The sequence below is a fragment of the Nerophis lumbriciformis genome, linkage group LG13, assembly GCF_033978685.3.
Source record: "Nerophis lumbriciformis linkage group LG13, RoL_Nlum_v2.1, whole genome shotgun sequence".
NCBI lineage: Eukaryota > Metazoa > Chordata > Actinopteri > Syngnathiformes > Syngnathidae > Nerophis > Nerophis lumbriciformis.
In genome coordinates, this window is record NC_084560.2 from 33,330,421 (window position 1) to 33,345,451 (window position 15,031).

The following is a 15,031-nucleotide window of genomic DNA, read 5'->3' on the forward strand; positions in this document are numbered from 1 at the left end:
CCTGACGCTTAGTAGGAGCCATTTTGTGGTCTTTACAGATGTAAACACACAAAGGAAATGAAACGTACTGTGATATCCACGCGCTTTTTCTTCTTCTACGCGGGCGGGTGGTTGCTTACAGTAGAAGAAGAAGCGCTTCCTGTTCTATGGGGGCGGGTGCTTACCTTGGCGGTTGCTTGCGTAGAAGAAGAAGCGCTTCCTGTTCTACCGGGAAAAAAGATGGCGGCTGTTTACCGAAGTTGCGAGATCGAAACTTTATGAAAATGAATCTTAATATTTATCCATATATAAAGCGCACCGGGTTAAAAGGCGCACTGTCAGCTTTTGAGAAAATTTGTGGTTTTTAGGTGCGGCTAATAGTGCGGAAAATACGGTAGTTGATCTCTGAGTTGAAGTCTTGCAAGATTTACTAAGGTGTTTGAGTCCAAAAATATACTGTGATATACTTTGTAGATTCTTCCTAGTACCACTAATGGTATGAGGGTTGCACATTGTTGTACTGTCAAATGATAGTACAGAGACATACAGCAGAACATATGGAATAATGTTTGAAATACACATGTATTAACCAAATTTAACGTGAGTTGAAATGTGAATTTAACTCACATGCTAAGCTGAGGTAGCAAAACAATATTTCTGAAGCGTTACATGGTGTACAAAGTTTATGCTAAATGATTAACCGTTTTTGTTAATTGGTTAGCAAGTGAAAGAAAGGTCCACGCTTTAAGAGTTAAGGGATTGTATTGAAACAGTGTTGTAGTTGTCATACAGGTGGTACATAAAAACTAGGTATTGTACAAATATGGCGTGTCATCATAGGAAATTGTATAGTCGCAGAAGATAGATAGTACTCAGTGTTCACAATGTTTACGATATGACCTCATCGTATTACATGGACGAGTGTGAGCCAGGAGAAGCGGCAGGAGATATGGTAATGCTACTGGTAATCTTGCCAACACCTTTTACGTGGCAGCCATTGGCGAGTACTTGAGTCCTCTGCTCGTGTCGAAGGTAGTACGGCCCGACAGGTGGCGCCATGCCGTGAGGCGGGAGATAAGGACTCCCTAGGTGGATGTGGATCTTATTGTCCTCTGTGGTGATGATGCTAGGACTCGAGTCGGGGCTGCTGTTGGCGCACACGTGGTGCCAGCTGTTTTGCCGCTCGGGGGTCTTGCAGAACGTGGCGGCTTGGTTCCCCATGTCTGTCGGATCCGGGGAACAAGTTTGGACGGTCAGAATCTGGATGGGAAGGTCGGGGGTCGCCGAACGGGATGAATTTGGGCTCATCACTCGAGAGATGGGTGTTCCGCTAAGCAGGGAAAGGGTGCGATCGGGACTCGATGGTGGGCTTTTAGTGGTTAGCGGATTCTGGATGATGGTGATTCTTTGGTTTGGTGTGTTTCCACCAGACGGTATAAAGGCCGTGCTGGTGTAAGAGGCAGATGCATCAGAGGTTGGGCTGCTAATCTCAAGGGTGGCGGTGTTGAGAATGTGATGAGGGGTAACCTTAATTTGCAGGGGCTGCCCGGGTGTGTGGGTTAGCATCATCACATCACCGTTAGGCGCTTGGTGCACATTGAGCCCGTTGGCTGGGTGTCCTCTGTTTTGGCTCACAATGTTGTTGGCACTGTTTAAGCTGTTGAGGTTGTTGATGAGACTTGATCCTCGGCTGTCCGTGATTTCTACGTTGTGGTTTGTATCTTCCTTATCGCCTTTCTCGTCAAATGTTTCATTAATTGTTGATGGGGTTTGGCAATCTGAAGGCAGATTGTCTGCGGAATCGGTTTGCACCTCCTTGGTGGTGTGGTAAAGGTTTGCAATGTGCTCTTCGTTCTCACCTGGCGTTAGGTTCTTCAATCGTCTGTATCTGTCGAGTTCACCACCCAGTTCCCTCATCTCTTGGGCTAGTTCCCTGTTCTTGGCCTCTTGTTGGGTCAGCTTACCCTGGAGCACAGAGTGATCCGTCTGCACCCTGCTGATGGATTCTTCTGTCCCCATCAGCTTCTGCAGTTGCTCCTTCAGGGTGTTGACTTCTCTCCCGAGCAGTCTGGACTTGACCTGTTCCTTCTGAAGGCGACAAAGAAGGAGATGCTCTTGGTTGACCTCCTGCTTCTCTGCCTGCTTGTACCCGGAAAGCTCTTTTTTGGCCATTTCCAGTTCTTTTATTAAAGACTTGGTTTTCATCTGTTCATCCTTGAGTCTCTTTTCTAGAGATTCGTAGTCATCTTCTACCTTCAGCAGTTCTTTCTCCATCATCTCTTTGTCCTGTAGTCTTTTTTGTAGCCTCTCCAGCTCCCATGTGAGCTGTTTGACTTTGTTTTCTTCTGATTGACAGCGAGGGCTGGCATTGTTAGGGATGGAGCCTTGTACGTACTTCTCTTCCTTCTCTCTCCTATTTTCCAAAACCTGCAACCTTTTCCTCATCATGGCCGTTTTACTCTCTAGCTCTGAATTTCTCTGCTCCTCTGCTATTAGTCTTGCCTGGAGCTCATCCCTTTCCTTCTCCATGCCATTTATCCTTTCCACCACATCTGCCTTGGAGCTCGGCGCCTCCTCTTCCCTCTTGCTCCCCCGCCCACCAAGCTTTTCCTCAGCTTGCTGCAGCCTCTCGGACACGGTCTTCCTGTCCTCCACCAAGGCCGCCGTAAGCGACCTTAGTGTTGCCAGGTCTCGTCTAATCGCTGCTTCGCTTTTCTCCAGCTGACCTTCACTTGACTCCAGCTCCTTCACTCTGACCTTCAGGGAGTCCACTTCACCCGTCAGCACCTTGCTCACATCTCTCTCTCTTTCCAAACTTTCCCGCAGACTGCAACACTCTTTTTTGCTTTTACCAAAAGCCTCTTCTATCCGGTCCAGTTCGCTGAGTCTACAATTTAGCCTGTCCACCTCAACCTTCAGGCTAAAACAGTTTTTGGTCTCCTTCACCAGTCTGCAGTCCAGATCCCGGCACTGGTCGCTCATGCGGATAAGTTCCTCGTCCTTCCCTTCCATTTCCACCACCCGTCTCCTTAGTACTTCTACTTCTGACAGTGACCCAGGCTGCCCGGCGTCTCGATCACTCGGCTCCCGAAGTTCCACATCCTTCTCCCTTGTGGAATTTCTCCTCTCTTCTAGAGCATCGATTCGGCGGCCGACGCTCATATTCTGCTGCCGCATCGACTGGTTTTGAGTCGCCCCCTCGGCGAGTTGAGCCGTCATGGTGCGGTAGGAGTGCTGGAATTCTCGATTGTGTCGCTCCCCCTCGGGATGCATTGGATTTAGCCGCTGCTGCTGGTGCCTCTCTTTTGCCGGCCTGACCTCCGGGTCAACACTGTCGGTGATGGCACTCAGTGCTTTGACATAACACTGATGCTCCTTCAGGAGCTTCTCCAAACGCTGTTGCTCCTTCACAAGCAACAGCGCGATTGCCTTCAGCTCATTCAGCTCCTCTTTAAGAAAGAACACTTCCCTTTCTCTGGTTGTCTCCTTTAAGTGCTGGTATTGCCGTTCCTTTACAATCAAGAGCTTTTGTCTAGAGAGAGAGCAAAGAGGGGGAAAAAAAAGAGCATTACTTATGTGCAAAGAATGTTTAAACTGTGTTAAAGTGGGACAGTGTATTTCATTCACCAAGAACATGAGGTAATGTTACATTTTGGCCAAAGCTGATAAACACAAAATATTTCCCTTTCATGGTTTATTTTCAGTATAAACATTTATTTAAATACTAAGAACTGTATCACGTGCTTCTCCCTATTCAAGAACACAGAACATTTTGTCCTGTCTTTTCATATTGGCTCCTGCTCATGTGTGTCGACCTGCAAGACGTAACGCATGTTAGCCGTGTAACGTGTGTCGGCTTTTGTCATCCGTGAGGTCGAGCCGCGCTGTGATTTAGTATGTTTTCACAGGCATGGCAGATGGTCCCTCGGCAGGAAGCGTTCGGTAATTAAAAAATGTCTTTACCCACCGGTACACTTAACACCGCATCCCGTCGTCACTCTCCCAACTGTGCACATCGGAAAAAAACTGTCCAACTAACAGAGATGCATTCTCATTGAGTCATACACTAATTTTAATAATCTATTGTTTTACTTCTCTGCAACGCTATTTTTCTCTGATTGTCTTCTAAACCTTCAGTATCTTGTTTTTTTTTTTTTTTAAATAGTCTTACCGAGTTTGGGTCTATTTTTTAAGTTCAAAAGCCCTGATACCAGTTTCTGAAAGACTTTGTGTTGTATTGTTGTAATTCTTCATTTCCAACATGGCTACTTCAGTTAGTTACCTTTTGTACGAACAATACCAACTTTTTAAAAGTACTACACAATTACTAATATAAGTCAAACAGTCCTACCTGTCCCTGGGACCTCTGTCCTTTCCTTTTACAATCCTCTGAGATCAAGATGGGCCTCAATTCTTTCACCTCTCTGCCTTTTCCCGGAGATCCCAGTGATGTGGACATTCCATGCGGAAAACCAAACATTATGAGAAGTGCTCTGCGCACCGACTCTAGCTTGCAGCCAGCAGCAGCCATTACATCATCAGCCAAGCCTTATATGGTCACAGCCTCTACTGGTGTGTGTGCGTGTGTCTGTGTTAGTGTGTCAGCTTTTGTTCATGTTTTGAGACCCTGATGGGGGCCATCATTTTGTTGACAAAGAGCTTCACGCGGGGTTAAATGTTAAATTGTATGATGAGATTTGTTAGGGGTTAGGCATTCAGTGGTTATAGTTAGGGTTAAGTTTCCAGGAAAGTGTGTGATGTCCTCTGAAGTGATGGAAATACGTGTGTGTGTTTTTTTTTTTTTTAACTGGAGTTCAGCCCATTCCAGATGAGCTCATTGTGCAGCCATGCCAAAGAGGCTAATGGGAAGGACAGAATGTGTTGGCATGTCCAAAGAACTGTAGTTCATTTAAGTGTGTGAGCTTGTCCGTGTGCGTGTCTCTCACATGTGTTTTAAGAAGCGGCATGTTTTTGTGTGTCGTAGCCGTCTTTGCCTGGGGGTCTGATAACCTGACTGTGAGATGACATCACTTCATCGGCCCACAATTACATCCATATGTTTTTCTCTTTCTAGCTCCTGACTCCTTAATGTCTCTCTAACCTTTTTAAAAAAAATGTTTTTATTGAATTAAAACATTCCTGACAGTGGGTTCGCCTGACATCGTTGTCTGTTGTTCATCGAGCATTCGCTGCATCTTTCTGCTCAAGACAATAAACAGCGATACTTTTGTTTCCCGTATAAGTCACGTCTGAGGTAGAACAGAACGTTTTAGTTATGTGAAAAATCCTGGCGTTACCAATAGTAACGGATAAACAAGCTGTAACTTTAACTCTGATTTTCTTAATTGTTCCTGGTAGATTAACCCTTAAAAGGTACTTAAAATAAATACTCACACATTTTTACCTAACGGCAAAAAATGTTCTCTTGCAATTCATTCTACACTGTTGCCAAGTTTTGAGCGAATAAATTACATGCGTTCAAGTACTTTTATAGTTACCGTCTGAATTCCGTTGGTACTACCAGGTACTGATTCCAAAAATCAAACGGCCCTGTATTTCGATACCAAACACTTGGCGGGTAAACAAGCACTAAGTGCGGACTCCGACAAACTGCCTCGAGATAAGGTTGCCATTGTCCATGCCAACTAAGCAAGCATGCCCAATAGAAATCACTCAAATGTAAGGTTTCACTTTCCAAAATACGGTAGCTCGATGCTAATTTACATTGGATATGCCGTATACATGCTACTGATTAGCATTAGCGATTTTCCATGGAGATTTCAACACCTACATTTGGTAAAACTACAACTAAGATGCACATTGCAATCAAAATGACACAAAAGTGTTTTTACGATGCGTTCAAGGACCACTGAACAGAGTAGGACACCACAACGCTCGTCAGAACTATCTTATCAGTGATTCATAAGAAACAGAAAACATGTACAAATGTAAAAAAAACTAAAACCTTTTATTTTTGTTTTATATCATGTGGAAAAAGTATTGCAAAATCAATATTTCAAAATAGTGGGATCTTTTTTTTTTCAAGTTTTTATTATGCAATCACGTAATTAGCTGTGATTAATCGATGAATACAAATTTAGGCATGATTAATCTGACAATAAATAATTGACAGCTCAAGTTAAGATACAATACATGTGGGATCAAAATTAGGCAACTTTTGTAGTGAGGAACTACTGTTTTTTTCCCGTGTAGCATTGCTATTTTAACCTACTTTAGGGAACAGAGAATGTGATGTTTTAAAATTGTGTATCGTCTGGCAATTGTCTTTTGTTCAACATAACCAAAATGGCTTGACAATTTTAAAAAGCTGAATGCACCAAAATGTCCTCGGGATCTGTTAAGTGTTAGCGAAATATGCCACATGATAAATCTGAGCAGTATTTATGCGTTACAGGGGCAAGAATTAAGGGAAAATGTAAATGGCTCACCTGTGAAAGCTTGTCATTAAAACCTTTTTTTTTTTTTTTTTTTTTTCAACTATGAGTACTAAATGAGTGTGCCCCATATTTGACTTCAGCTTGTGCTAGCTGTTGACATAATTGGCTAACTGGCAAGTCAAGCACATCTCAAATAAAACCTTGCTATCATTAAGTTTTATGACTTCACAGGAATATGAGTTGTGTTCCGGCACTGATCCGAGTCTGGTATCATTAGTAAATAACCTAACAAGATTTCTCTGGCACTCGAGGTTAAACATTTCTCAGCAGAGACCTCCACATTCCTCCCCACACACCCACACCTCCCACTACAAAGTTCACAAAGTCCTTGTTCCCACAGAGGAGCTGACATCTGCATGGCTTGTCCTCAATTACAAGCATGAGCCCGTCCTGCAGAGACTTTTTCCAAGAGAGCCTTCAAGAGTGCAGCAATATGTAATATGGCCCTGTGTGCGAGGACGACCGTCTCTTCGGTTGTCCTATTTTTATCCAGGGGTGTAATTTTACTAAAATTATTTTTTTTTAAGCATCTGCTTCTTGAGGTTCCAAATATCCTCAAATAAAGGCCTCCACTATAACAGATGGCGTGTCGCATAACGTACCGAAGGACGCCTGATGTGACATGTCATAATTAATGAAGGTAAAGATAAACTATAATAAATGGTCTCACAGCCGTTATTAGAGAAACGCGCGCAAGTGCTGAGTGAACCCTCTTGCATCCTGTTTGGAAGTGAGAGTTGAAAACATTTATCAATGCCGGTAAAATTAGGGCCGTATAAACTCTCCTGTATATTTTTTTCCAAATTAAATTTTGTTTTGTAGTTTTAGTGTTTTCCGCTTAAATATTGCCGAATTTATTGTTTTTATTTTTTTCCATTTTCACTTAGTATATTAGGTTGATACATAATACATTGGTACTTGAACTTACAAGCACAATTCGTTCCACGACCAAGCTCGTAATTCAGAACACTCATATCTCAAAGCAGCCCCGCCCATTGAAATTAATTGATATTAATTTAATCGGTGCTTGGCCCTCCTAAAACAGCACCTTTTTAACACGTGAAACGCCTTTTGAAAAAAGCAAAAACTTCTAGATAATACTGCTTGAAATCATTACAATAGCATGTACTGCAAACAACTACAGTAGTTTTATGTAATGTATTAATATTGTTGACTAATGGGTGATTGACACCTGTGGGCTTATTATCTGTGCAGCATTGCCAAGTCTGCATATTATCCCCTTTATTATAAGCTTTTAATTTTAATAGAGCCGATGTGTGTTTCTCTCGCGGCATCTGGCAACACTACCCAAAGTCTTTGAGTGACCGACCGGAGAAGTCACTTCCACAACTTTTGTTCAACCATCCAGTTTTTGGAGCCAGGACTAGACACACAAAAAAACATTTTTTTTGTGTCTAGTCGTAATTATTTATCGATAAATGTGCATTGTTTTTGGCTGCATGCGCATAGGCTCACTACAGCTTGTGTGAAGCAAACAATGCTACAGCGAGGACTTGTTTTTAATGTTTTGTTCCTCTGACTTGGTCGTCACTTTCTTCTCCTGCATACTAACTTTCTTTGTTGAATGCTCGCAACTTAAAGCGTAACAAAAAATCGTGTCTCGAATTACTTGCAAGTTAAGGTACTCGTAAGTTGGGTTACCACGGTAATTTTTTAGAACATTGGTGGCCTCGTCTCCACCAGCAAACTGGCTAGCATCAGCAGCTTCTTTGTGCTTTTCTGTGTTTTTCACGCGGCTTTTGGACAAGTAATTATCAAATTCGTAATAAAAAGCATATCGACTGACACGTAGAAGTAATTTGGGAACTGTTCTTCTTTGTGTTTCGGAGTAAGAGATGAGTTTCATAATATTTTTACACAATTTTGTTAGAAGTGTGTTTGATGTGTTTTTGAAGAGGTTCATGGATCCCCGAAAACACAATTTCCGCAACTGTCCGCGATTCCATCGACAATTCCGTTAACGCGGAAATCATACGGCGCTAAGTTTTGTTCTTTGTACAGTGTAACCGAGTAGTGGCTAAGCTAATGGCAGCAAATAAAGAGCACTTCCATAAGCAAAAAGTTCCTGTGCGATTCAAACTTGCCACAATAGAGGCAAAGTCTCGAAGTTGGCAACACCGATCCCTCCTGCTGCATTTTCTTATTCTCTGTTAGACCATGGGTGTATGAGGTGTGTTAAGAAGCGGAGTTACGAATCATACAGCCGCCTACTGTCCCAAGTTTTCATGACAAGCTACATTTACACACAGTCCCTGTTCTGCCCTCACTATATGTGTTGAGGTTATATAGCTTGGCAGACAGCTAACAAACAATCCAAGACGTCTAATAAAGTTCCAAAGCAGATTAATCCATTTAGGCTCTTTATTGTTGTTGATCTTGCTTTGTCTTTTTCGTATCTTTACTTTTGTCTTGCACTGGACTTTTATTTTTTGTAAAACTGAAATACACACAATGACAAATGTATAAGCTATGTGAGTCAATTAACACACTGAAATGTAATACACAATATGTAAATATTAGCTTCACACAAATATACAGTACTATCATCAAACAAATACTTCTGAGTTTTGAAACTATTTCGATGGTGGAGATATACGACTGGCAACCATTTTAAGTCCTCAAAACATCCAGTAAAACAGTGCACAAAAATCGTTTTTCGATAAACATCTTAGTATCAAATTGAACCACTTTCCACCTTAATATTGAGTTACATAAACAAGTTAAACAGTTTACTTACAGACTTATCTTTTCCAAGGCTTGTAAGAGCTAACACAACTTGTCTACTTCTCATTGTCTCATGAACTGAACTGACATCGTCAACCCGGAAGTGCCCAAACTAATGACGCGTAGTATTTTCATATCCCCACAAGGTGTCAGTAAGAGTCTACAATCCAATGTGCATAACAGTCCCGTTATATTGTTTCAGATTGTTGTTTAGGTAGCGCCAAATCTTTTTGGAGTTGTTTGAGATAGGTTGGCGACATCTTTGAAACCGACTTAAGCAGGTTGCATTTTAATTATACAGCGTCACACAATTTGATAATGCAAAACATAGCGTCGCGACTGCCTATCTTTGCTACGTTGTTGCTTTTTGGATTGCACAAGTTCCTTCCAAATATGCAATGCCGCCCCCAGTGTTAGTAATGAAATCAAAATGGCAATTGAGCAATCAGTTCATCATGCCAGCTGTTTAGAATAAAGTTGGAACCTTTGAAGCTGAACTACTTCAAGTCGTAAAAGTCTGAATTTTGCAGAAAACGTGGAACATTTCCATCCTGCTTTTGTTGATACACATGTATTGATAAATGTCATACAGAAAATCTATCCAAAAAACATTCAATGTGCGTCAATGTGTTTCTTTTCAAAGACTTGTGCTCTCAACAAAGAAGACCATCATCACGTCGGCCTTTTTTTTTTTTTTTTTTTTTTTTGAAGTTCCACAAACACCCCCATGTGCAAAACAGATGATCTTATCTGGATGCAAACTATACACTGAATTCCAGTCATTGCATATCATCTCCTGTACCACAATCCCTGCTGCATGTCAAAAGGATGATTACTTGTGCACGTCGCTATGAAACAACTCACTTGTTCCATAGTTTATGCCTATGTGTCTTTCTTATATACAGCATTTGCATGTTGAAACTGCACACTGTGTGGTGCATTGTGAAACTGCGTGAAACCCCATACAAATATGACATTTTTAGTAGGACGGGCATTTTGGCTAAACTTCATTCAAATTAACGATTAATGATGTGCACCAAAATTGGTCAATGAAACCTTTTTTTGTCTATTGTTTCAACTACCTCAGGTTAGTAGCTTTAAGATAAATATGATGAATTTGTTGGCTTAGCAATTTTGTACTGAGCAGCCATGACAGACCACACTTGGTCAGAGAAACCTTTTTTTTGTCAATATTGTTTCAACTACTTCAGGTCGTAGCTTTAAGATAAATATGGTGAATTTGTTGGCTTAGCAATTTTGTACTGAGCATGCCTTTTAAAATGTCGGTGGCACGTAGGGCTGGGCGATATGGCTAAAAACGGAATCACGATGTAAGTGTTTTGTATCGTCTATCAATAATTATTGATATTTTTGATGACGTATCGAAAATAAAGACCAGGAGAAAAAATTTGACATTTTTATTTCTAATGTAAAATTCCTCTGATTTGAATCCCCACAGCTATCCAGGCAGAAAGGAAAGGAAATGTCAACACAATAATGGAAAACAATGTAAACCAAATTCTAAAATCACATTGAACGCTTGACAATAACCTCTTAAAATGGAGGTGTAAAAATAGGGAATACATAAGAAATGCTTAATAACTTGAACACAAAAGTGCAAAGTGTGAAAATGTAAACCGAGAGAAACCTGAGAATTATTTTCTGCATGCCAGGAAGTTACGGCTGTGCTCAAAAAGGTCAGCGCGGCTAAGGTGGTGTGGTATTAATGGTCTTGATGGGGATGAGCGCCTTGCATAATTTACAGACCACAGTTGTCTGACTACGGTCCGTTTTGTTAAAAAAATCCATAAAACTGCCATACTGTCGGCGATTTCTTCGCTCTCTGCATCACTCATTTTTACTTTCTCTTCTCACTTAAAATCAACCGCAACCAAACTTGATACTGTTACATGATCAGCTGTTAGCGTGTCACTCCCACTGATCAATGATCACCTCGTGCGTTGCTTGGTTACCAGAGAGTGAGTGGCTTTGATTGTATACCAACCTAGCTTCGTATAACTTCCGATTTCTTCTGATAAAGCAGAAAACAATTATCAAACACATTTTTTTATCATATCGATTACTTGTCTCGCGCAATATATGTTGATATTGTTTTGTCGCCCCGCCCTAGTTGCACTACTCAGCTACTGGAGCTTGCCGTACTGTTGTTTGCAATGAATGAACTCATCAGCGGTATTGCTCCTTACCGCTAGTACAACATTAGTTCTGTTGTTGCTGTCTTGTTCATAAATGACCATGTGGTAAAAGAGAGCTATGTTTTCCTTTCCGCTTTCTTTGGCTATTCAGAAATATGTTCTAATAAGTTCATTATGGCTTGTTTGTAGTTAAGACCCCATTCACTTTGTGTTTTGAATCAACACTGCTATAATTAGATCAGTGTTTCTCAAACGTTTTCCACCAAGTACCACTATAATGCCCAACATTAAAATACAGTAGCTTAGTAGGCCTAAGAAATCATTAAAAACAAGATAAAGGTTTTAATAATAATAGTATTTAATATTTTTGGTGACTAACATTACCCACAGTTTGAACAGTAACTCTGTGTTTGAACATAGGAAAATAAAAGACTGTACTTTAATCAAGTGATTTGTTGGCGTACTACGAGAAGAGCACGCATACCACTAGTGGTACACATACCGCAGTTTGAGAATTACTGAATTGGAGTAGTTACGATATGTAACAAGAATGTCACTATAATGTCAATTAGCCATATTATGCTGAGAATACACAATAGCCCACACAAGTATTTGTTTTCGACTTTGTTAGCCATCACATTTATCCTTAACAAAAAAACACTACAAAAATGATTACAGGATTTTTTTTTCTTGATTAAAATGTGTTCAGATTACAAATCCAGGTCAATTTTAGAGATTTGTGTTCCTTATTCTCGTTTGGTTTTGTTGTATTTGTTTCTCGGTAGACAAACTCGAATGCCTGTGTATGTAAGAATCTCAGTAAACAAAGTCTTTTGTGTGGATTATTTTTGTTCTGAAATTGCAACGTCTTCCTGCGGCGGATCACTCTTATGTGACACAAATGCAGGCTAGAACTCCAAAAGGCTGCACAAGTCTCCACATAATTAGATTACAGAGTGTCCTCCAAATAGCATGGCAGGAGCACCAGTGACCACCTTCATCCTAGACCTTGCCATACCCCCGCTGACCTAGCAGTACCTCCAGACCTAGCCATACCCGCAGGCCACATCTGAATATACTGGTAATTTGCAAAGGGAAGCTTTTTAGCCACCATAATTTTTTATCCAATTGGACTTCAGAAGAGGTACCGGATGACTAAGGGTGACCAGGGTGCCAAAAGTACATGGTACGTGTAATTGCATATGTGCGTGTTTATGTATTTACAGGATAGAGCAGAATTTGGCCGCATTCGGCAACTGGGTACAAGCCAACCAAGTTTGGGCTGTGATGGACTACTAAGTCTAAGTGGACTATCTTTCAAGTGGTCTCAACATGGGCTTTTCTAAAACAGCTCACGTGTTTGCCGGCGGAGTCCAGATGTTTTTTTGTATTTTTTTTTTCCTACAGTGTGCTACAACACTTAAGTCATACTGCTTTAACTGTGCTGTATCGAGACAGGACATACACTGAATATGTACTTAACCCATATGGTTTTAATGCAAAGATTCCATTTTCTTTCGAGCTGCGGTATATACAGTAGCGATGTTGTTGTACTCTACATTTTTGCACTATACTGCTTAATAACTGTTGTTATAGCAACACTATAATTAACATTCCATAAATACTTCAATTAGAGTTTCTACTTTTTTAACCACTAAGACTGCTTTAGTCACCGGGCGTGTGGTCTACAAGCGCAAATGACTGTCAGGGTCTCTAATTGGGGCGTAACGATTATCGGTAATAATGATAAACCATGGTAAAACTGCCAATGATTAGTATTAGCATTTAAAATTTCATTTATCGTAAAACAGTGATTAATAACCATACTTCTTTCAAATTTTCATTTACTGAAGAAGCAAGCTAGCATGCTAATTGCAGACAAGTGAGCTTTAATCAGACATTAAAGTCTTTCCCTATGAACTCTACACAATACCTCTTAGGATCCAAAAGAGACATACGTCCGCTATAAACTAATATTTTTCTTTACTTCAATGCTTGAAATATTTTAACAACTTTAGATCTATCTATTGATTTGAAGTTTTTGTTATTTTTAATGTTTTATGACCTTTTTTGTCAAACATAACTGTTTTATTTTAAAATGGGAAAATGCAAAGTATGCAATATTTCTAAAAATAGAGTGGGATATTTAAAGTTTTGGCTATTGCATCATTGAATAGGTCAATAATTCATAAATAGGATTTTAATACAATACACAAGTAGACAAAACCTATTTTTATAGTGTTTACAGAGCTAGCATGAGAAAAAGCAAGCAGGACTGGTTGAGTTTATCGAGTTCACAAGTATTTTATATATATCTGCCATGTTTTATAAGTGTATATGTTTTATACAGTATTTAACTACCCAAGATCATTTTAATTACTTTTCAGCCCTTTAAAGGGGAACATTTTCACAATTTCAGAAGGGTTAAAACCATTAAAAATCAGTTCCCAGTGGCTTATTTTATTTTTTCGAATTTTTTTTCAAAATTTTACTCATCACGCAATATCCCTAAAAAAAGCTTCAAAGTGCCTGATTTTAACCATCGTTATATACACCCGTCCATTTTCCTGTGACGTCACACAGTGATGCCAATACAAACAAACATGGCGGTTAGAACGGCAAGGTATAGCGACATTAGCTCGGATTCAGACTCGGATTTCAGCGGCTTAAGCGATTCAACAGATTACGCTTGTATTGAAACGGATGGTTGTAGTGTGGAGGCAGGTAGCGAAAACGAAATTGAAGAAGAAACTGAAGCTATTGAGCCATATCGGTTTGAACCGTATGCAAGCGAAACCGACGAAAACGACACGACAGCCAGCGACACGGGAGAAAGCAAGGACGAATTCGGCGATCGCCTTCTAACCAACGATTGGTATGTGTTTGTTTGGCATTAAAGGAAACTAACAACTATGAACTAGGTTTACAGCATATGAAATACATTTGGCAACAACATGCACTTTGAGAGTGCAGACAGCCCAGTTTTCATCAATTAATATATTCTGTAGACATACCCTCATCCGCGCTCTTTTCCTGAAAGCTGATCTGTCCAGTCCAGTTGGAAATGCATCTGCTTTGAGTGTCGCAGGATATCCACACATTCTTGCCATCTCTGTCGTAGCATAGCTTTCGTCGGTAAAGTGTGCGGAACAAACGTCCAATTTCTTGCCACTTTCGCATCTTTGGGCCACTGGTGCAACTTGAATCCGTCCCTGTTCGTGTTGTTACACCCTCCGACAACACACCAACGAGGCATGATGTCTCCAAGGTACGGAAAACAGTCGAAAAAACGGAAAATAACAGAGCTGATTTGACTTGGTGTTTGTAATGTGTTTGAGAAAATGGCGGATTGCTTCCCGAGAGCGAATAATAGAAAGGCGTTTAATTCGCCAAAATTCACCCATTTAGAGTTCGAAAATCGGTTAAAAAAATATATGGTCTTTTTTTCTGCAACATCAAGGTATATATTGACGCTTACATAGGTCGGGTGATAATGTTCCCCTTTAATGGCAGTTTAACTTTCTTACATTCATCAAAGCCCTGAGAATCATTATCATGGTTGTCAGGCGTCATCTGATAGTTAAGGGGTGCAATTACACAAAAACAATATGTTCTTGTTTGTCAATCGGAAAGAATGAGATTAATTTGGTTTTCATGGGGAAAAAAAGTGTAATATGCGGTACCAGTATTACA

General features: G+C 40.5%; 2 protein-coding genes across 2 annotated transcripts in view; one reads left to right on the plus strand and one right to left on the minus strand.

The window, feature by feature from the left end:
- cmss1 (cms1 ribosomal small subunit homolog) overlaps positions 1-15,031 on the plus strand; it is a 45,837-nt gene that overhangs the window by 3,669 nt on the left and 27,137 nt on the right. The gene's annotated exons all lie outside the window — the stretch shown is intronic.
- Positions 723-4,455, minus strand: LOC133613448 (filamin A-interacting protein 1-like). The gene is made up of 2 exons (XM_061970996.2): positions 4,331-4,455; positions 723-3,511 (listed from the first exon to the last, which is right to left on the minus strand). The coding sequence occupies exon 2, from the start codon at positions 3,250-3,252 to the stop codon at positions 889-891; it is 2,364 nt and encodes a 787-aa protein (XP_061826980.2). The 5' UTR covers positions 3,253-3,511; positions 4,331-4,455; the 3' UTR covers positions 723-888.

Excerpts from the sequence above, each read along its gene's own strand:
- LOC133613448 (XM_061970996.2), bottom strand. The coding sequence starts at position 3,252 with ATGCATCCCGAGGGGGAGCGACACAATCGAGAATTCCAGCACTCCTAC.